Genomic DNA, 24,777 nt, shown 5'->3' with positions numbered 1-24,777 from the left:
TAATAATCTTAATCACAACAAGATAAATCACAGCAATGTACAACTAACAGCAAATTACACTCTACAATAATGCCATGGCAGCAGAACTTACAACACATCAATTGCAATAACAATTACATCATATAACATCATACAACAATACATCACATCTCCCCCACCTCAATTCTGAAAGCGTTTGGGAGGTTTCCTGTCTCTTGCAGGGTTTCGTCTAACGGCAGTGTTTGAACGAGTTACTACTGATGAGCTTGTACTGTTCTGTGTACTAGCAGTAGGTGGTGACTGCTGAGATGAGTCAGAGTGTTCCACTGGAAATGTAACTAAAGGAGACTCTTCGGAAGATTGAGTGGTTGACAAACTGGTAGGAACACTTGAATTATCCACTCGGTCATGAATGTGATCAACATGACGCTTATGTACTGAACCATCTTGTACTTCAACCATGTATGAAACAGGGCCAAGACATTCGATAACTATTCCTGACCTCCACTTGTCAGTACCATGAAAATCTCTGATCCAGACAGTGTCATCTGGTTTGAAATTGCGAAGTTTACTGTGTTGATCATGACTTTGCTTCTGTTTAGTTTGTTCTAAACACACTTTCGACTCAAGATTCGGTCGCAACACATCTAACCGTGTTCGTAGTGCACGACCCATCAGTAGTTCACAAGGAGCAATGTTCGTTGTACAATGTGGGTGTGTTCTATACATCAATAGAAAATTTACAAGTCTTTGAGGAAAAGGAATGCCATCATTGTTACTTCTGCGCATAGATTGTTTCAAAGTTTGTACCATACGTTCGGCTAGGCCGTTTGATGCTGGATGATAAGGTGCCACTCGAAAATGTTTGATGCCATTCACTTTACAAAACTCAGAAAATTCAGCAGAAATAAACTGTGGACCATTGTCACTTACGATTTGTTCAGGGAGTCCATGTCTTGAAAATATTTCTCTAAGCACCTTAATTGTGTTAGTGGCAGTGGTGGAGGACATGTCTATAATTTCTGGCCACTTAGAAAAAGCATCAACAGCTATCAGAAAAGTTTTATTCATGAAAGGTCCAGCAAAGTCTAAATGTACTCTGGTCCAAGGCTTAGATGGCCAAAGCCATGGATGTAGTGGAGCTGCAACTGGGGCTCTTTGATCTTATTGACAACTTTTACAACCCTTAACCAACTGTTCTATATCTTTATCAATACAGGGCCACCAGACATGACTCTGGGCTACTTGCTTCACTCTGACTACACCCATGTGACCCTCATGGAACATCTCTAAAACTCTAGACTGTAATTTCTTGGGAACAAGAACTCTAATACCCCATAGGATACATCCCTCTTCAATTGATAGTTCTGTTCTGCGGGACCAAAATGGCTTAAGAGAGTCTGGACATGTTTTAGGCCAACCTCTTTGCAGGTAGTAATACACTTTGCTTAACAAGGGATCAGATCGGGTTGCTTTACACAAATCAACAACAGATACTGACACAGTATTAATCTGAGACACATTATACAAAGATACTTCAGACAAGCACTCACCATCAGTGTTAGCAGGTAGTGGCAGTCTAGAAAGACCATCTGTGTTGGCATGAGCCTTGGTAGGTCTGAATTCAATTGTATAATTGTAAGATGATAAATAAAGTGCCCAACGCTGTAATCTGCCTGCTGCTAATGCAGGAACTCCATTTTTGGGACCAAACAAAGCAGTTAAAGGACGGTGATCTGTAACTAATGTAAACTGACGACCGTAAATGTAATTACGAAACTTGCAGATCCCATGAATCAATGACAGAGCTTCTTTCTCAACTTGTGAATAGTTTTTTCACTAGCAGACAAACTGCGAGAAGTAAAGGCAATAGGATGCTCTTGGCCATCATGATCAACATGAGTTAACACAGCGCCGATTCCATAATTTGACGCATCACCAGCCAATCTGACAGGCAGCTTTGGATCATAATGAACCAAGACTGGGGCCTCACTAAGACACTTCTTGATCTGTGTAAAAACTTGTGAACATTCATCTGACCAGTTCCATTTCACTCCATTCTTAAGCAAGGCATGTAGTGGGTGAAGTTTTGAAGCCACATTCTGAATAAACTTTTCATAGTAATTCACCATTCCTATGAAGGAACGCAGTTCAGTAATGTTCTTAGGAGCTGGAGCTTTGACAATTGCTTCTACTTTACTGGCTGATGTGTGTACACCTTCTGCATCAATTCGGTGCCCCAAGTACTCAACACTGTCCTGCATAAAACTACATTTCTCTCGCTTCGGTCTTAGATCATGTTTGGATAATCTGGCGAGCACTTCAGATAGGTTTCTAAGGTGTTCTTCTTCAGATGAGCCCGTCACCAGTATGTCATCGAGGTAACAGATAACATGGGAGAGCCCCTGAAGGATGGTGTCCATCGCTTTCTGAAAAACTGCGGGGGCTGAGGATACCCCCAAATGGTAGACGTAGATATCTGTACAAGCCTCTTTGTGTGTTGATGGACACGTAAAGACAAGATTCTGGGTCCAATAGCATTTGTTGGTATGCTGCCGATAGGTCAAGTTTAGTAAATTTACATCCACCTGTTAGGCAAGTCATTAGATCCTCAGGACGTGGCAAAGGGTACTGATCAATCTCTAAGTAAGGATTCAAAGTTTTCTTGTAGTCGCCACATAGTCTGACTCCACCATCTCTCTTTGGCACAGCTACTAAAGGTGTTGCTCACTCACTGTAAGGTACACTCTCTATGACTCCAGTATCTTCTAAATGTTTCAATTGTTGATCAACTGCATCTCTCAGTGCATAGGGTACCTGTCTGGGTATACAAAACTGAGGCTTTGTGTCTGGCTTCACAGTCAGTTTAGCCTTGAACCCCTTGAGAGTGCCCAACTCATTGGTAAATACATCACCATAATTTCTCTATGACAGCTTTCAGAGGAGGTTGTTTACTGTGTACAGTAGCTACACCTAAATTATGCCAGTCCAGCCTAATTTTCATTAACCAATCACGCCCCAAAAGTGTTGGCCCTGCCCATTCACAACATAGAGTGTATGTATTCCCACATAGCTACCATATCTCACCTTCACTTGTATGGTGCCCAACACTGCCAATGACTCTGCTGTGTAAGTCTGTAGTTGTGTTCTGGACTTCATCAATTTCACTTTGGGAAACAACTGCTTTTGGGTGATCACTGACATTAGAGAGACTGCTGCTCCTGTATCCACTTCCATCAGGACTTGCTGTACATTGAGCTCCATCTGAACTGTAATGGGCTTATTGTTGTGGTCACCAACTGTCAGAATGGCTGATTCTGGAAAAGTTTCTGTCTCCACAGTATCTGTGTCTGCTGTTGATACCCAGTTATTTTTCCTTGGTCCTCTTAGGAAAAAATTTTCCATCAAAATTCTTAGTGGCAGATTTGCCTGTTGCTGTGTGAGATGTCCCTGCACCTCTACTACGGCACATTTTGGCTAGATGGCCAATCTTCTTACAATTTCGACATTCTACTTCTTTAAAACGACAGTCCTTTGGTTTGTGACGATCGCTCCCACAACGATAACAAGGGTTGGTCGCAGCTGAAACTTCACCGACTCGAAATGAGTTACTTTCTGCTCCTTTCAACTTCTGGGCGTTACGGTCGGCTGCCTCCATGCCTTTAGCTATATCCAGCATCTTGGTCAACGTCAGTTCAGCTTCAGCTAAAAGACGCTTCTGGATACTTCGTTGCGAAGGCCACAGACGATACGGTCGCAGATGGCTTCTTCAAGATAATGTCCAAAAGCACAATGAGTTGCTAAACGACGCAATTCGGCTTCGTACTCAGCTACTGACTTGTTAGCAGTCTGGTTTCTGCGATGAAACTGAAACCTCTCTGCAATAATCACTGGCTTCGGTTCGTAGTGCTTCTTCAGAGTTTCTGACAGTACAGCAAATGATTTGGAGGCTGGCTTTTCTGGTGCCAGGAGGTCGCTCAGTAGTGAATAAGTCTTTCCTCCAATTATTGACAACAACACTGTGACCCTTTTGTTCTCTGCTATCTTGTTAGCTTGAAAGAAAATTTCTGCTCTCTCTAGGCCCGTGGAAATCCAATCACTTGTCGGGTCAAGTTCTTGCATTTTCCCAATCGTAGTAGTAGTCATCCTCGTCGCCAGTATGTCAGGGTTTTACTCTTTTCACCACCTTTCATAACCCTTACGTAATATTAAGCTCAAAAGCATCCAGACTTCCTACTGTAGTTGTTGCTCTCTCTCTTCGACTTTAGGGCACGCATCTAGTAGTTGCCGCGAGTAGTCAACTTTAGGGAATGCGTCCAGTAGTTGCCGCGAGTAGTAGACTTTAGGGGAAGCGTCCAGTAGTTGCCACGAGTAGTAGAATTTAGGGGAACCATCTAGTAGTGTTAGCATTAGGGTTAGGGTTAGAATTAGAGTTCAGCTTTGGTTTCTTCTTCACCTTTAGGGTTAGGTTCTTCTTACTATATACAGCTTATTTCATTAGTCACATTTATAAGATACAAAAGGAGGGAATCAAGGGAGCTAGCAGCGGTAGCATAATTGGTAGCACACTGGACCATCATACTGGGATCCTGGGTTCGATCCCTGTTCAAGACTGTATTTTTTTTGCCTTTTTAGTTCACCTTTTTTGTCTAAGTTCTGTAGGGTTATGAAATAGGGTGAAAAGAGTGATACCCCAGTATGTCACGTTCGGGGGAGCTCATTTAAGTCACACAAGATAGATTAATAATCTTAATCACAACAAGATAAATCACAGCAACGTACACTGAACTAACAGCAAATTACACTCTACAATAATGCCATGGCAGCAGAATTTACAACACATCAATTGCAATAACAATTACATCATATAACATCATACAACAATACATCACAGAAACAAGTCACCATGTAGAGTGAATCCTATAGAGAGTACAGCTACATATCAAGTCATCCAGTAGAGAGATCAGCTGCAAACAAGGAATCCTGTAGGGAATGATTGGCACGCAATAAATATCTAATTCAAAATGTGCAAATTCACCTGAATTGTCGGTATTAAAATTTTACCATTAACCTACCATCACAGCCATTTCTTGGCCGCCACCTTGGATTTCACATCTTTTTTCACCATAGCCTTTTTAAGGGCCGCACTCTTTTTTTACAGCTTGGCTGCTTTGGATTAGATTTCACATAGGCCGGCTTTGAGGCTTTTTTAACCTATCTTTTTTCTTTACCACAGGAAGAAGAAAAAGACGAAGAAGATTTTAAATATTTTAACTAATTCTAATTTTATCAGTATATGTACAAATTATATATATATATATATACATATGTGACCGGATTTGCGAAAAGGTACCTTTTCCACACATTTGACATACCAACAAACAAAATAATGTAACACTTGACTCCTTATACCAATTAACTTGCCCTTAGTATCAAAATGTAGCCAGGTACTGTGGCTACATTCATTGAAAATTTCAAGCAATTATATGCAATGATCAAAAAGTTATGAAGCTTTGAAGTCCAAAAAATGGGTCAAATTTTGTGTGTGGAAAAGGTACCTTTTCGCAAATCCGGTCACATATACATATAATACATATATTTATTACATGTCAATTATTCCCTACGGATAACTTGTTTGCAGCTGATCTCTCTACTAAGTGACTTGTTGCAGCTGATCTCTCTACTAAGTGACTTGAAATGTAGCTGAACTCTCTAAAGGGTGATTTGCTTGTAGACGAACTCTCTACAGGTGGTTTGTTTCTAGCTGATCTCTCTACAGGGTGATTTGTTTCTAGCTGAACTCTCTGCAGGTGGTTTGTTTCTAGCCAATCTCTCTACAGGGTAACTTGTTTATACAGATTTGTTTGCAGCTGAAATCTCTACATGGTGGTTTCTTTTAGCTGAACTCTCTACAAGGTAACTTCTTCTAGCTGAACTCTCTACAAGGTAACTTCTTCTAGCTGATCTCTCTACGGGTAATTTGTTTGCAGCTGAACTCTCTATATGATGGTTTCTTTGTAGCTGAACTCTCTACAAGGTAACTTCTTCTAGCTGATCTTTCTACAGGGCGATTTGTTTGTAGCTGAATTCTCTATAGGGTGCCTTGTTTGCAGCTGAACTCTCTACAGATGATTTGTTTCTAGCTGATCTCTCTATAGGATAACTTGTTTGTAGCTGATCTCTCTACAGGGTGACTTGTTTCTAGCTGATCTCTCTACAGGGTGACTTGTTTCCAGCTGAACTCTCTACAGGTCATTTGTTTGTGGAAGTTTCTTTGTAGCTGAACTCTCTACAAGGTGATCCTTCTAGCTGATCTCTCTATGGAATGATTTGTTTCTAGCTGAACTCTCTGCAGGTGAGTTGTTTGCAGCTGTACTCTTTACATGGTGGTTTCTTTGTAGCTGAACTCTCTGCAAGGTGATCTCTTCTAGTTGATCTCTCTACAGGGTGATCTTTTCGTAGCTGAACTCTCAACATGGTGATTTGCTTGCAGCTGAACTCTCTACATGATGGTTTTTTTGTAGCTGAACTCTTTACAAGGTAATTTCTTCTAGCTGATCTCTCCACAGGATGAATTGTTTCTAGCTGATTTTTCTACAGGGTGACTTGTTTCCAGCTGAACTCTATATAAGGTTATCTGTTTGTAATTGAACTCCTTATAGGGTGATTTGTTTGTAGCTGAACTCTCTACAAGATGATTTGTTTCTAGCTGATCTATAGGGTAACCTGCTTGTAGCTGAACTCTCTACAGAATGGTTTCTTTGTAGCTGAGCTCTCTACAAGGTGACCTCTTCTAGCTGATCTCACTACAGAGTGATTTGTTTGTACCTGAACTATCTGCAGGGTGATTTGTTTGTAGCTGAACTCTCTACAAGGTGATCCTTCTAGCTGATCTCTCTACAGAATGATTTGTCCTTGTAGCTGAACTCTCTACAAGGTAACTTATTCTAGCTGAACTCTCTATAGGGTTATCTGTTTGTAATCGAACTCTCTACAGGCTGATTTGTTTGTAGTTGAACTCTCTACACGATGATTTGTTTCTAGCTGATCTCTCTATAGGGTAACTGGTTTGTAGCTGAACTCTCTACAGGATGGTTTCTTTGTAGGTGATCTCTCTGCAGGTGACTTATTTCTAGCTGATCTCTCTACAGTGTGACTTGTTTCTAGCTGAACTCTCTACAGGTGATTTGTTTATGGTGGTTTCTTTGTAGCTGAACTCTCTACAAGGTAACTATTCTAGCTGATCTCTCTACAGGGTGACTTGTTTGTAGCTGAACTATCTGCAGGGTGATTTGTTTGTAGCTGAACTCTCTACAAGGTGATCCTTGTAGCTGATCTCTCTACAGGATGATTTGTTTCTAGCTGAACTCTCTACAGGGTGATCTATTTGTAGCTGAACTTTCTACTGGGTGATTTGTTTGCAGCTGATCTCTCTCGTGATGGTTTCTTTGTGATAGTTAGACACTTCCAATAGGTGTCTTTGAGGATTTAAAACCTGAGGTGAAGTCAATAATTATCAAGGCGCAGCCAAGGTAATTATTGATGTCATTGATGTTTTTAAATCCTCGAAGATGCCTATTGTGAGTGTCTAAGTGTTTTAGACAATGGCGTAGAAGCAGTGTGTTAGTATAGAGTTCCCATAGTAAACACCGAGGGTATTTCAGCAAGCAAAAGATATGAGGTTGCGCAAGCCATAAAGCGTGAATAACTGAAGGTTTGTAAAGTCGATAAAAGTATGTTTGAGGCATTATAGATACATGTGAATGGCAGCGAATGGGAATAGCCGGTGCCAGCATGGCTGTCTTATTCTACAGAGCGTGCTTTAATATGGCAAAGGCCACAAACTGAATTAATGACTTTTTTTTTATTAACTAGTTACCACGATGTTCTAGGTCTATAAATCCACTGAGCTACCAATGATAACAGCGTACCTAAGTGTAATTTCTTTGTAATAATCTGCTCGCAATTGCTTGGTGTTTACTGATGTGCAAAATACCAATACCAGGTTTCTTCGGAAATAAGAGACCTCCACACATCAAACAAAATGTTGCATACCATTGTCTAAGCAGCTGAACTCTCTAAAAGGTGACTTCTTCTAGCTTATCTCTCTACAGGACGATTTGTTTGTAGCTGAATTCTGTACAGAGTGATTTGTTTGCAGCTGATATCTCTACATGGTGGTTTCTTTGTAGCTAAACTCTCTACAAGGTGACTTCTTCTAGCTGAACTCTCTACAAGGTGATCTCTTTGTAGCTGAACTCTCTTCAGTGTGACTTGCTATAATTATACAGCGATATATTTGTAGTTGAACTCTCTACAGGGTGACTTGCTTGTAACCGAACTGCCTACAATATTAACTGGTTGCTGCTGAACTCCCTACAGCATAAATTGCAATGTAATAGAAACCTATAATGGAATAAGTCATGAACTAGCTGAATGCTCTATTAGGGTGACTGTTCTATTAGAGTATCTCAATCTCGCATTTGCTACACGGAGTTGGCTTTTGAATCATAACTCAGTGGTGTGTAATCCGATTGTTCTGTACTACTGCAAGAACTTTCTACGGTGACTATTTCAGCAACATATCAATTTTCAGCTCACTAAGCAGTTTGCCTGGTAGGCGTGAAAATTATTGGTATTTTTATTCACGAATCTCGATCGCGCAATTGTTACACACCTTCGGTTTCATGTCATATCTCCATGACCTTTATTTCGATTGCTTTCAAACCATCACAAGGCACTCCTACAATAGTTGATCTATACATAAAACGATTTTCAACTCATTCCATGAAACAGTTAACCCTGTAGGTGTGACAACAAATTGATCTTGTTGTTTGCGAATAATTGGTCATAAATCCTTAACCGTTCATCAGAGTTGCTCCAAATTTTACACTAGAATTCACCTTTAGATTCCCTTTCTGCGCACAAAATTTCAAGATGATCGGAGTAGGGGGTGTCTATTTTACGGACCGGACCGGACCGTCGGACCAGAAGTTTCTGCTTAGCAAGCTAGGTGTTTAGCAGGTCTATTTTACGGACCAGACCTGAAGAGTTATAATTAAGGCATGCGTGCACGTGGATCGATATTTCCATGATCGTGCGTGTTTTTTAAATTCCGTGTGCAAAGTTCTAAAGGCTGAAAGCTTGTGAGAGCTGATGTTTTCGTGGGTTTTCGGGCCTCATCAGAGCTAGTGGAGTTCAGTAGCTATCTCAGCATAATGTAGTGTGTCATTGTTTCGAAGTGGACAAGAGTGAAGATTTAGCCGCACACGAAGTCGTAAGACTGGTTAATTTAAAGCTTTAGTGCAGGCGAGTGCAGGTGATTCGGGGACAGAGATTGCAGATTAGCCATGTAGATTTAAGATTAGATAGCTACTGGAAAGTCAGCTCAGCTGGTTTTCCCAGGGAGTGAAAATCCCCAAAAGGTACAATCACATGCATACTGTACATTCTATTAAACTAATAATTAAGATTAATTAAGTAAGTGTGCAAGGCCATGTGTGACTTCTCTGGGGAGGAATATTTTTTAAGCCTATAAGAGTGTAATCCACGAAAGTAAACTCCCACTGTAGTTATTTGTTGCCTAGCTATAGCTAGGTGTCACTGAGCTGCTGAGCAGTCTGAGCAAGAAATTTTTCAGAAGGACAGTTAGTTATTGCTGCATGCCAGAGCCAAAACATTGTTTCAGTGTGTAACCAACGGCAGACTGATCCAGCATTGATTAAACACTTTTTCTTCTGATACAGATCAAGGAAAATTGGTCAGTCAAAAATAATAGCTATGGCCTTTTTTATAATACTTGCAATTGTGTTTTACGTACGTAGCTATAGCATGCTAGCCTATAAAACACTGCTGTAATATTACACAGTAACCTATACTGTAACATTTTCATGTGACATTGATTTGTATAATTCTACACAGAGGACTGGAAATCTGACCATGCGGCATTGCATACTGGTATATCAAAATGAAACAAAAGAACTTTCTGGCAGAGCTCAAGATGGTTCACAATGTGTGTGTAACACCAGATGGAAAGGACATGTGTGCAAGTCTTTTAAATGTTTGACTTGTTAAATATTACCTAAGTCTGATTCATGCATAATACCACAGTGTACATACATATAACATCATTAATAAGCATCAACACAGTTTCAGGCCTTCTCATTCCTGTCAAAGAACCGATGACATTCTTTAAGCTATGGACGAAAAGAAACAAGTAGATCTGATCTTTTTAGATTTTTGCAAAGCCTTTGCCACATAGACGGCTATTAAACAAACTAAAGCACTATGGAATTACTGGTAACCTTGTTAATGGATAGAGCAATGGCTGACTAAAAGAAACCAACAAGTAACTCTAGAAAATCATGTGTCAAATAAACTACCCGTAAAGTCTGGAGTTCCACAAGGAACCGTATTGGGACCTCTCATGTTTTTGCTGTACATTAATGACATTGATGAAAATATTTCCTCAACTGTTCGGCTATTTGCTGATGATTGCGTTATGTATAGGATAATTGATTCCTTAGAAGATTCACTGTGCCTTCAAAGAGACCTCAGTACCATTCTTAACTGGACTAAAAAGTGGCAGATGCAATTGAACATTGACAAATGTGTAGTATTAAGGTGTACAAGATCAACATCTCCCATTAATTATGACTATAATTTAAATGACGAAACTCTTCAAGTAACAGAACAACATCGATACCTGGGACTTATTTTTCATGAAAGCATGCAATGGTTGCATCATATTCAAGCTATATGCATTAAAGCAAACAGATTCTTAAATTTTCTTCGGCGCAACTTAAGTAAATGTAGTAGTAATGTCAAGCAAAATGCCTACATTACCATTATAAGGCCATTGTTATAGAGTATGCAGCTTGTGTCTGGGACCCTTATCATGAATACTTAATATATGACATAGAAAAAATCCAACGACATGCTGCAAGATGGGTCCTATCTGATTTTAGTTGGTACAGTAGTGTGACAGATATGTTGAACTTCCTTGAATGGCCAACCCTACAAGAGAGAAGACACATTAATAGGTTAAGCCAATTTCACAAAATTGTTCATCAGCTTACTCCTTCCATACAGCTATATACCATCTTATTTCTTACCAACTCAGTATCCAACTAGACAGCTTCATCAACATCGATTTATCATCCCAGTCAGTTCCACTGTATCGTATCAGAAAAGTTTCTTTCCGAATACTTTAAGAGAATGGAACACTTTACCTAATAACTTTATTGAAGAGCAATCCACAGAAATTTTTACCAACCACCTTGTCATCACACAATAAATAATTTTATGTATGTGTTAAATGTATTCTTTTGTTTGTAATTACCTGGGTCAATTATCAGCTATGCTGTCTCGACCCAGTATATAATCATAATCATAATCAGCAAAACGTTGGCTGCTGCCAGGTAGCTAAGGGCATTAGCTAGCAAGATTGCTAAGATAACCGTCGTCTCTGATATGAACGAGCAAGCTTCACCCGTGAACAGTTGCTATCGAGGTTGCTATTTACTGTAAGCTACAGTTACTGTAGTTAAAATGGCTTTTGCAGGACTATAGCTAGCTAGATACGTACACCCAGCACGAGAGTGACCAGACCAATGCGAAGCTACAATCATCCGGGCACGACAGAGCTGGCAAAATGCTCGTGGGCTGGCACATAAACTATTTCTAGTCTAGATCCGGTACGTAAAATAGACTTGAACGTATTAAACACTTAGCTTGCTAAACAGGAACTTCCGGTCCGACGGTCCGGTCCGGTCCGTAAAATAGACACTCCCTCGGAGTACGCATTTACGTTTTATAGCAGTTTTTGTAAGTGTGCGAAAACACGAAGAAGAAAAATACCGAAGAAAAAAACTCAAAATTTTGGCTGCTCATAACTCGGAAATGGCTTGAGCGATGTCCTTCAAATTGGAATGTTGACTCCCCTAGCTGGCGGGCAACTTTGCAGCTAATTTGTTTTCAATCGGATAAGGTATCACTGAGATACAAAGGTGTTAAAATGACATTTTCTTTCTTCCTGTCAATATACACACGGTGTGGCGCCGGATTCTTGGGCCGCACGACACATCGTGTGTCTTGACACGCGATGCGGCCCAAGAAGCCGGCGCCGATGTGTCGTGCGGCCCAAGAAGCCGGTGCCACACCGTGTGTATATTGACTGACAAAATCAAAAATAGTTGGAGTATTAAAAATCTGCTTAAGTCTTTTTCTTCTTCCTGCGGTAATGAAAAAAATAGGTTTAAAAAGCCCCAAAGCCAGCATAAGCCAGCTTTGGGATATACAAAAACAAAATGAAGTTATATCAGTGGCACCAAATTCACCTGAATTGTCATTATTAAAATTTTTACCATTAGCCTACCATTACAACCACTTCTTGGCTGCCACCTTGGATTTCACATATTTTTCACCATGGCTATTTTGGGTGTTGCACCTTTTTTTATAGCTTGGCTAGATAGTAATTAAATGGCAGAATTTGACAAACAACACACCCAGGTTTCTACACATGCAGTATCGTGTTTTATAAATTTGAAGGACCATAACTGAATGCTGTAGTGTCAATTTTTTCATAATTCTGTGGAAGAATTGCATGAACATTCTAGATCAATAACATGATGAGAGATCTCAAAAAATAGGATAAGTTTGGAAGCCTAATATTGTCAAATTTAGTCACATATATACGTAGCTAGCTACAATTACATTTATATTGTAATTTTTTTATATACTGTAGAAGATATTGATTTTGAAGTGCTTAAAGTGTTTCCACCTGGTGAGGCATGCATACGAAATAGTGGGGCATGTTGTGGAGGTGATGACAGCAATGACTGTTTTACTGGATCAGGTGACTGTGATTGTGATATTACTGATCAAATTTCTGGCTATATTAATGAAGGAACCATTAACCAGTAAGAAGCAAAGAATATGTATACATACTAGCTACAACTTAAGAGTACATAATTATAACTTGAAATTTCCAAGGTATAAAATACAGGTATTGACTGAAATCAAGGTTTAACTATAGGTACATGTATATAGGTGACTGGATTTTGGAAATGGTCCAAATCGCACATTAGAAGTTTTTCTTTGAAGAAATCAAGACGGTATAACTTTCCAAGGATGACAAGCATGCATATGCAATTTGCACAAGAGATGCATCAGGCTATTACCTTTCAGACCACTTCCAGTACTTTTAGTTGCTTGTAGAGTGTCCTGCCAAAAAAGATAGAAAATATGTGACCCGGTCTGACAAAATGGGGCTTATAGCCCGTCAAATTTTGACAACGTTTGAAAGTTTATAACTTATTCTGTGGACATGATAACTAGTTAAAGTTTTCATCACTTATGTTTAAGTGTATCGAGATTTTACTGAAACTTACAGAAGTGTTATAGATTACACAGAAATAGAGATACACATTATTACGTAAATACATGTATTTTACGTCTATAAGCCCCATTTTATCACACTCGGCCAGATATGAGCAGTTGAATGAACAAAGTACAGTAGTGTCATGAGTGTTCACAAAGGAGTGGAGGAGTGAACAGGAGATTATACTTCAAAATGAAGGCACATCACGATTGAAGTCCAGACATGAGATTACAGAGAAATGCTGGATTCTTAGTGGCTGATATGTAACAAAACCATTAAATCAACAAAAAATACATTTGGTCCACACCACCCAGAAAGACATCTACTAATACCAGCCTCAAGTAGTTTGAATAAATGCTGAGAGTCAAAATTTGTGATAAAAGAGTGTAGCTACCCACTGGTGGTGTTAATTTGATTTGGAGGGTCGCAACTACAAAAAATCTTGTACAATATTTCAAATCATTGAGATTTCAAACAATTTATGACAAGATTTCAAAGCAAACAAAATATTTATATCCTGAATAATTTAATCATGTGATCCTTGGTATCAGGATATACATGTAATATATGAAAATTTTCATTTCTGTCACAACTAGATTTACAAGAGTCGTGGACCACTTGTGAGATGTTGGATGAAACACACATGATGCTTAAATACAGGAAATATGTGACCGGATCTGCGAAAACCTACACAATCGTACATTTTCAAATTCCTGATTATTAAATATTTAGAATCTACTTAGCCATGTGTACCCTCTGACAAAGTTTCACCCTCATATGCCAATAAGTTTAGGAGTTACAGCCCTACAAAATAGCAACAACGGAAAAATCGATTTGTACAGCAAGTATAGGGAAAATGAAAATGAATTACAAGTGCATACAAAAACGGTTGTTACTTACCAACGAATTGAGGTATGAAGCTACAATTTTCATCATTGCATTCGCCATGAACAGGGGAATAAATGTAAGTTTTCCATTACTCACCTTTCTTCACTGCACACAAAGGCAAAATTCGTGAAGAAAACTCGTTTGCTTTGATGTGACGTAAACAAACGCTCATAACTTCTGTATCCTTGGGTATACTGCAACGAAACAAAGATTTTTCACCTCTTCTTGAGCAGGTGAATAAGATGATATCCAGGGTTTCATTGTTAGTCCCTCCCTTCACTAAGAAAGAGGTGTTCAAAACATTTATGGAATTTTTCAATAATACACAAGTATTTTACCCAATGTACTGTATTTAATGCTTTATATATACTGTACTGTAAAGTTAGGCTTGCACAACTGTGTCAGGTTTTCACAGATCCGGTCACATATACGAAACTTTGCGACAATTTTCAGATTTCAACAAGATTTCAAAAAGGCTGTATATATGAGGTTTCAAAGGAACTGCGGACACCTTGATTTGATTTTGCCTGATGTACATTTGAATCAGTTTTGTGAAATCTGGTCACATATTATTTAAAATGCTAGCACAGTAATATACACAGTATAGTTACTGGAAAATAAACCTAACTCTAGCCAAGAGCTTATTGTAACACTGATATAGTACACACAGACTCGTGCATGCACCACACATGATCTCTTGTATTCGACACCTTTAGGTAATGATTGTTGTTGTAAGGTTACATGTACTTGTAGAGAGATCAGTAGTGAGATATACGAACACGAGTGGCAGCGTCTCGTGGAGTAGCCGTCTTACACTGGCGTAGTCGGCACAGAACCTTCACTGAGTTTCGAGCTGAATGCTCCGTCTTCGCAGTTGACCTAGCTGAGTCAGTCTGAATTACCCATTGGAGTCACCCTGCTGATTAGAACCTGAAGAGAAAAATCTGTGGTACCGTGGAAAAACTGTTAACGGTACCCGAGGAGGTGACCGATTGTCTCAGTGATTTTGTCTTTCTCTGATTTCTTGCCAGGTTGATCCATGTTGTGGCGCATGTGAGGATGGCTCGTGACGATATTGGCCCAGTTCTGCTCCCGGAGAAGTTTGATGGCAACCAGAGTTTTGACGACTGGGTGAGTCATTTTGAGTGCATATCGAAGATTAAGGGATGGAATGACGATGAGAAAGCATTATGGCTAAAAGTTCATGTGACCGGGAAGGCTTACGTGGCTTACAATCGCTTCAGTCACGAGACCCAGGATTCTTTTACTTTAATGCGGGCGGCATTGCGAGATAGGTTTGAACCACCATGCAAGAAAGAACTTTATAAGATAGAATGGGACAATCGGACAAAACGTGTAGAAGAAGATTGGGCCGATTTTGGAGATGATGTATGCGCGCTAGTAGATAAGGCATTCCCCGAGCTTTGTAGTGAGGCCAAGGAAGAATTAGCGTTATTTCGCTTCTTGACACAGCTCAAACCACTGCAGATATCACTTGCTGTGCGACAGCGTCGGCCTAAAAGTGTGAGGTGCCAAAGTAGCCCATTCCACTGATGTGTGTCGCGAGGTGCCTCCGACCCGAGCTGCTAGCAATGAGCAGTCCATCCACCAATTGCAGTGTTTAACAGAGGCTTTACAACAACTTCATAGCAGACTGGTTGACCTAGAAGTAGTAAGCTCCACTGAGTTACATGAACCACACACCAAAAGTGAACATAATAAAAGTGAACAAGTCAGGCAACAGCAATCACACAAGCAGGGCAGACATAAGCCTAGGACTCACACTGTTATATGTAGAAAGTGCAAACAACCTGGTCACTTTGTTAGAGGGTGTGCTGAGTTACAAATTAGCAGTCATAATCACGAACAACCACCACTGGCCATTAATACTGTCACTAGTTTTTACCTCAGTGGTACAATATCTGGCTTTTCTGTGTCATTTCTAGTAGACACTGGGGCAGGGGTATCACTAATCAATGGGAAGGTATGGGATAAATTTAAGCAAGGTGACATTAAAGTTGAGGCTACCAAATATCACAATATAGTTGGAGTTGATGGCCACCCTATTAATGTGCGGGGATCAGCTACTGTCTCGGTGAATATTTCCAATAGGACTTACCACCAAAAATTCATCATTGCTGACGACTATCACAGCTGAAGGTATATTGGGAATGGACTTCATGGAAGCCAACAAATGTGTGCTGGATATATCTAAGAGGCAACTTATTGTGGAGCAATCGTACCCCTTGCCCTGGTACCATCCAATCTGTCAGACAGCAGTACTGTTAGCCATGTCACCATGAGTAGGACAACCACCATTCCAGATGCTAGTGAGATAGAAATAATGGCTAAACTACCAATAAGGGGTGGGCCATGGCTCATTGAGGGAAGACATTTAGATAAGGTGCTGATAGCTAGAGCGGTTGTAACTCCAGCAGAAAATGGTATACCAATAAGAATTGCCAACACAAGCATAATGCCAGTAAGTTTATACCAGGGGACAAGAGTGGCCACAGCAGAATTGATCACAGAGACCAGTATCAATGCAGTTACAGAGTCACTATCAGAAGAAGGTCACAGTTTGGGTCATGAGTGTATGGAAGTACCTCTACATACACCTCTAGCTGCAGATTTGACAGAGGACCAAAGAGAGCAATTCTTAGCAGTACTCTCTTATTATTCTGACATCCTTGCCAAGAACGATGATGATTTGGGACGCACCAATGTCTTGAGGCACAAGATTGAAACTGGTGTGGCTAAACCTATTCGCCAGCAAGCTAGGCGTGTTCCCTTACCCCACCGTGAAAAAGTGCAAGAATTGTTGCAAGACATGCTTTGAAGGAACATTATTTCACCATCTAAGAGTCCATGGGCATCCCCCATAGTACTAGTGAAGAAGAAAGATGGGACTACACGATTCTGCGTGGATTATCGGAAGGTCAATGAAGTTACTCGGAAGGATGCTTATCCAATCCCAAGAGTTGACAATACCCTGGACACTTTGGCAGGTTCAACTTGGTTCACAACGCTTGACCTCAAGAGTGGGTATTGGCAAGTGGAGGTGGCTTGGGAAAACCATGACAAGACTGCATTCTGCACTTCAGAGGGTTTATATGAGTTCAATGTCAAGCCGTTTGGATTATGTAATGCCCCAGCCGCCTTCCAACAATTAATGAATTCAGTTCTTGCTGGTTTACAGTGGACTAGCTGTCTTGTCTATATAGATGACATTATTGTAGTAGGAAATTCCTTTGATCAGCATTTATCAAATTTGCAGCAAGTATTAGAACGACTCAAGCAGGCAGGTCTAAAAGTTCACCCAAGTAAATGCCAATTCCTCCAACGGGAAGTCACATTCCTTGGCCATGTTATCTCCCCAAATGGAATTGCCCCTGACCCTGTGAAGACATGTAAAGTGGAGCAATGGCCAACACCATCATCCAGAGTGGAGGTACAACAGTTCCTAGGTTTGGCTAATTATTATCGAAGATTCGTAAAGGACTTTGCTTCGCATGCCAAACCTCTGCACCAACTCACAGAGAAAAGATCCACATTTAAATGGACTACTGATTGTCAAGCAGCCTTTGATCACCTCAAACAGTGTCTCACCTCAGCCCCCACCTTGATGATGCCAAACTGGTCACGACCATTTATCATTGATACAGATGCTAGTGACACCGGTATTGGAGCTGTTCTGTCACAAGTAGATGATGAAGGAGTAGAGCATGTGGTTGTGTATGCTAGTAGGATACTGACTAAATCTGAGAGAAATTACTGCGTAACCAGAAAGGAACTGCTTGCCGTAGTCTCATTTCTTCAGCATTTCCGCCAGTACTTACTCGGGCGAGAATTCACAGTACGCACAGACCATGGTGCCCTTACCTGGCTTCAGCAATTTAGGAATCCAGAAGGTCAGCTAGCACGATGGCTGGAGAAGCTGCAGGAATTTCAATTCTCCATTGTACATCGCCCTGGCAGAAAACACATGAATGCAGATGCCCTATCAAGATTACCATGCCAACAGTGTGGCAGAGTGTCTCACACGAGTAGCACACCAGTAGGGATGCTTACATCAAGTGATATTACATGTGGCTACTCTCCACAGCAGTTGCGTAACATGCAGTTGACAGATGAGTGTATTGGTCAGTTACTTCGAGCTAAAGAAACAAATATGCAGCCTTTTACCAACTTTGCAAAGAGCCAACCCATAGCTTTTCGTCGCCTATTACAACAGTGGGAACAACTTGTGATAGTAAGTGGAGTGTTGTACAGACAATTTATATATCCCTCCAGTGATCTGAACTACCTACAACTAATAGTTCCAGAAAGGCTGAAGGCAGAGATTTTACAAAATCTCCATGAAGGAATTGCAGGTGGGCACTTGGGCCAAGATAAAACACTTCATCGCCTTAAAAAGCGTTTTTACTGGCCAGGCCACTATAATGATGTGCAAGATTGGTGTCAAACCTGTGCCACTTGCGTTTCTAGGAAGTCTCCCTCACAAACACCAAAATCACCATTAGGAACAATTTCTGCTGCTTACCCAACTCAAATAATGGCTGTTGATCTGGTGGGCCCCTTTCCTGAAAGTGATGGTGGAAACTCTTACATCATGGTTGTAGGGGATTATTTTTCCCGCTGGATGGAAGCTTTCCCCATACCTAATCAGGAGGCGTCAACCGTAGCAGAAAGGCTTGTAGATGAAGTGTTCCTCAGGTTTTCTGCACCAGAGCAATTGCACTCTGATCAGGGCCGGCAATTTGAATCCAAACTCATGGCAGAGGTATGTAAACTTCTACAGATACATAAAACTAGGACCACACCATATCACCCCCAAAGTGATGGCCTTGTTGAAAGATTCAATCGGACCATGTTGGCCATGTTACACTGCTTGAAGGTTCTTAGTTTACTAATTTGTTAAGATGCCTTACTGTAGTTATACTGATAGTAAAGTGTCAGTAAACCTAAGTATATGGAACATAATTATTTTACTAAGTTTTAAACTCTCAGTAAAACATCAGTGATGCGGGTTTACTGAAAAACTACTAAAATAACAAACAATTAACTGTTCCATATACTGGGGATATACCACTGTAGTAAACTAAGATACTTCAAGCAGTGTTAGCTACCTGTGCCAAAGATCACCCACTTGACTGGGAGAGACATGTGCGGAAGGTATGTATGGCATATAATACAAGTGTGCAGGCTTCCACAGGCTATACCCCTTTCTTTCTTATGTTTGGTCGACAGGCACGTATCCCAGTGGATGTGATATATGGAACTCCAAACAACACCACACAGTCACCAAATGAGTATGCAGCCACCCTTGGCAAGCAGATGAGCCAAGCATTTGCATTGGCAAGAAAACACTCTGAAGCCAAACACGTGCGACAGAAAGAAATCTATGACAGGAAAGTTCATGGGAAACCCTACCAGAAAGGGGATTACGTGTGGTTACATTCCCCAATGGGCAAGAGAGAAACAAGTAAGAAACTTTACCATCCGTGGTCAGGCCCATACAGAGTAGTAAAGAAATTGTCAGAAGCAAATTACAGAATAGAGCAGTTGCAGGGAAGACGAACTAGGAAGATCGTCCATTTTGATCGGTTAAAACCATGCCCCAAAAATATACGCTTCAATCAAGAAGACCGGAGTCACCCCCAGGAAGTACCAGTATCTAACAGCCTTCACAATCCAGACCTGCCAGAATCACCACCAGTTGGACAGAATCTACAAATTGTTGACGACGATGATCATGATAACAACACAGCTAGTTTGACACTTGAGGACCACACAGAGAAGACAGCTACTACAGTGCCTACATCAACAAGTAGATATCCTAGGAGAGAGCATAGAGTACTCTCTCGATACAGTGACTATGTTCCAATAAGTTGTGTGGAAGACGAGACGTCTTCTTAGAGGAGGAGGATGATGTAACACTGATATAGTACACACAGACTCATGCATGCACCACACATGATCTCTTGTAATCGACACCTTTAGGTAATGATTGTTGTTGTAAGGTTACATGTACTTGTAGAGAGATCAGTAGTGAGATATACGAACACGAGTGGCAGCGTCTCGTGGAGTAGCCGTCTTACATTATAGATATAGGTTGCTATGACAGTCAAATGTTCATATGTCTTATAAGGATCGCTGCAGTGCTGTACAGCACAGATCTTTGAAAAGTTGTAATATGTGATGTTGAAATGTTAAGTTATTATCAAGATGCATGGTAGTGAGGCGTGTGGCCAAGAAACTACCAAGCAAACGCCCATAATATAAAGATGTGTGGCCACTACCGTGAGTTATTTACATGCAGGGTTTGTTTTGCAATATTAGTGCTGGATTATGCAACATCTCTCAATAGGTTTGCATTGCGTTACATGATAAAAAATCTTTAGTAGTCGTCATCATAGTTTTCTTGCGACCTTAAAAGTAGGCCTTGCTAAAATGAAAATTATGCATATTTACACATAATTTCACTACCTTATGTTACACCTACCATCATGTTATACCAAGAGTTCATAATATTTGTATGGGGGAGAGTGTCTAACTGGAGTAGTAAATTCAGCAAACAGACTGCTACGAGTAACACCTCAGGCTTCTCTTAGAAGAAAGGCTTGACCTTATCAACACCAATCATCACCTATCAACAGTTCTCTGTTATCAGTAGAATCAGGCTAGAGGTGTACATATGATCAAAAGTGAACTTGTAGCAGTGTGTTTGTACAGGCCATACTGGCAGTTAGACACTCTCCCCATATAAATATTATGAACTCTTGGTTATACCAGTCAACGTAGCCGTATTTGTGCAGTCCACCTAGCACTGACATTATCTAATCTTGTTTGCCCATACACGTATTTTCTTTGATTAACCCTCTAATCCATACAATAACTTTTAAAGATACACAAACTCTAATGTCTGATAAACAAGTTGTGAAAGCGTGTCGAACCGTAAGTTCCCTAGGGATGACTTTTTCGTAAGCAGAAATCTTTTGGATTCCATTTAGTGCCACACCCCATGCGAGCATTTATAGGTGCCAGATGTCTTACAAACAAGGTGTGGAGAGCATTTATAATCACTTGATGCCTTATAAATAAGGTGTGAAGAACAAAGTCACTACGGAAGGTGTTTTAAGAATAATCTTCAATTTCTTTATTTAATTTTTGTTAGATTAACCACAAAGGTAAAGTGAATACAAAAGGCAACAAGCCTATAGGGGTTACCACCTACCACATGCACCTCTATGTAGTGTGTACCATGAAGTTTGTGTTGTGGCTTTCATTAATCATTATGCTTCATTAATCATTATGCATATACCACGGTGCAACAAAATTTTGTAATGGAATGTAGTTTGCCGGTGACTGTGTATGAGCTTCTGTTGTGGCTTTCAAGTTTTGTAACAGATTGCTGGAATGTGGTTCATGGTTTGCCGGTGACTGTGTACATGAGTTAGGGCTGTTCCACACAACTTGCACAATATTCAAATTTCATGAATAAGATGGCCATGAAATGCATGAAAATCTCTTGCCTTATGGTAAACACACAACAATCATGTAATACAACTTTAATCAACATCAACATCTAGACAGTACTAAAAATATTTTAACACTAGTGATGATTTCTTGGATGTCTGCATGATGACACAAGATTAAGTGAGACCTGTAAAAGAAAACACACGTGTAGCTAACCTGGAACATCGGCAACACCAAATACACTTTCTTGGATATCTGATGACACAATTGGCCTACAAAAATCAACAAGTGGGTATTAAATACAATATGCATAAAATCTGGATACTGGAAGATATCTTTATACGCACAACATGTTAACTGATAGGGGTATTAGTTTGGTGTCATCATAACAGTACCCCCAATTCAGAAATAATAAACAGCTATATTCCTTAGTACATACATAGATTGACCTGGAAATTAACTATGTACATTAGCTTACTGTTTCCACCTAGCAACAGCTCCAGGACTTCTAAATTGGCACTGGAGTGACAATACTCAAAGTTATTTGGTCTGTACGAGTACACCTTGTCAAAAATCCATCCATGAGATAACAGACAATACCGATATTTGCTGCTACTCAAGTTGGTACCATCAGAAGTTTTCAGCCTGGTCTCAATGAACTTACACTAGTCAGTGCAGACATCTAACAGTCTAAAAAACAATCGCATACTGGCATGTGGTTAATCAGTGTGCGGCGATGTGGCATGATCTTTCTTCACTCCTCATTTCATTACTAAACCACTCCTTGTTTTGTTACTGAACCTCCACTCTTCTTTTCGTTACTGAACCTCCATCCTCTTTACATCACTGAACCTCCATGAGAGCCTGAGATCTTGGTTCTTCAATATCCATTCGACTTCTGGGCAAGCAGTGTATGTATTTTAGTTTCTAGTTAAAGTATGCTTCACCAGCCCAGTAACAACATGACAAATGTTTATCATGCGTACTTCCCTCTCATTCCCTCTCAAGACATGGACTGCCATCAATAATTGATATAAACCATGTATCACATGTGTTCACTTGAGGTATTACAGGGACCTTCCAAGAGATTTCCCCTAATGGGTCACATGATCATTGTCAGTCAGGTGGAACTTTTTCTTAGTCATGGCTCTACAATGTGGTATGTGCACTTTATAGTATAAGCTGTGTGCTGCTAAAGTTTTTTGTGTTTGTGCGCTGCTGAAGAAATGTCTAATTTTTATTCGTACTTCCCTCTCAAGACATGGATAAATCGCGTATCACGTGTATTCACTTTTCAATTAAGGTGCTACTGTACAGTAACTTTCCAAGAGATTTCCCCTAAATACGTCACGTGCAGTGTTGGGGGTAATGCATTACATAGTAATTATTACTTTTGTGGCAATGAAGTATTATAAGAAAATATGCTGTAAAAATAGGTAATACAATTCAAGTTGCTTTACTTGCAAATGTAACGCGTTACCTAAGTAATGAAGTGGCTGTAAAAAATTTAATATTACATAATATTATTACTTTAAGTAATGAAGTTACTAATATCATTAGCAGGGACGGATCTAGACTTATGGAAAGTGGAGTCAAAATGAACTCTGAGACACTACATTGTCTGGTTTGGTAAGGTGAGACCAAAAAAAGGTCACAGCCAGCTGAAAATAGCTTCCCACCACACCAACTACATATTTATTGCTGATAAAGTACATAAAATCCTTACATAGCTCACTACACACTACTCTAATACTGTGACTGCTTTATTAGAGTGACTGCTCTATTAGAGTATCTCGATCTTGGTATACTGGGGGAGTCAAGAGTCCCCCTTGACTCCTACCCTGTATCCGCCCCTGCGTTAGTGATCCACTGAGTAATGCCTTTCCACTATGAAGTAACGAAGCCTACTGAATGAAGCTTATTCATCAGCTTCTTGCTTATAACCAAGATTTGCACATTGTCCAACAATGCAATCATGTAACTTGATAAAATGGTAGTTTCACATGTGACAGCTTAAGACTGTGGACACAAAGTAATATAATATGTAATATTATTATAGTTACTTTATTATGTGGGTAATATGTAACTGTAACTAAATAGTTCAGTTGTAAATAATATGTAATATGTAACAAGTTACATTGAAAAAGTAACTGTCCCAACACTGGTCACATGATATTTGTCAGTCAGGTGGAACTTATTTAGTGCATCATGGAACTTCTGTTGTGGCTTTCATTAACCATTATGCACATACCATGGTGCAACAAACAGATTACTTGAATGTGGTTTGTGGTTTGCTGGTGACTGTGTATATGAGTTTGGGTTATGAGTTGGTGTGTTCGAGTTGGTGTGTTCGTGTTCGTGTGTGTGTGTGTGCGTGCGTGTGTGTGTGCATGTGTGTGTGTGCGTGTGTGTGTGTGTGTGCGTGTGTGTGTGTGTGTGTCTACATGCATGTGTGTGTCTACATGCATGTGTGTGTGTTTGTGTGTGTGTACATGTGTGTGTGTGCGTGTGTGTGTGTGTGTGTGTGTCTACGTGAGACAAGGATGCAAGGATGGTATTTCCCAGCAGTAACATAACACACAACACTTGCTGAATTATATCTGATACTTACGTGTAGCAGTTAACTATGTGAGATCACTGCTGGTAAGCATTACCTCATATTACCATCCATCAGTACTTGGGGAATGAATCCAAACAATTGTTTTTAAAAAAATACAAGTACATTGTTTTCTATAGACTGTGTAATTGTGATTTAGCAAAATTATAACAAAATATGCATAGCTGGCTGTGTAGTAACTATGAACTAATTAGGCACTTGGAAATTATGTCTGCTTACTTTTGAGCATAAGGTGTCCGAAGCATTTACCACAAATGTGAGATGTATAGTTTTGTAAAATAGTAAATGAATGTCACAGTAAACTATAGATCTACTCTAATGGAACTATCAGTCTACTCTACTCTGTAAATTCATACATACTTCCGAATTTACAGTGTACTAAAACAGTCAGTATAATATGTATGCCTTTTTATGTCAAACAAGATGAAAGTAA

General features: G+C 40.0%; 1 protein-coding gene across 1 annotated transcript in view; it reads left to right on the top strand.

Annotated features, from left to right (window-relative positions):
• The window catches only part of LOC136253436 (mucolipin-3-like), a 169,558-nt gene that overhangs the window by 57,146 nt on the left and 87,635 nt on the right, over positions 1 to 24,777 (top strand). The window contains exon 4 of the mRNA XM_066046109.1: positions 12,725 to 12,899. Coding sequence (XP_065902181.1) covers positions 12,725 to 12,899 — 175 coding nt within the window. The remainder of the gene's footprint in view (positions 1 to 12,724; positions 12,900 to 24,777) is intronic.

This window comes from Dysidea avara, chromosome 4 (genome assembly GCF_963678975.1).
Source record: "Dysidea avara chromosome 4, odDysAvar1.4, whole genome shotgun sequence".
Taxonomy (NCBI): Eukaryota; Metazoa; Porifera; class Demospongiae; order Dictyoceratida; family Dysideidae; genus Dysidea; species Dysidea avara.
Note: the sequence above shows the minus strand (reverse complement) of the source record. Positions and strands in the feature narration are given on the sequence as shown.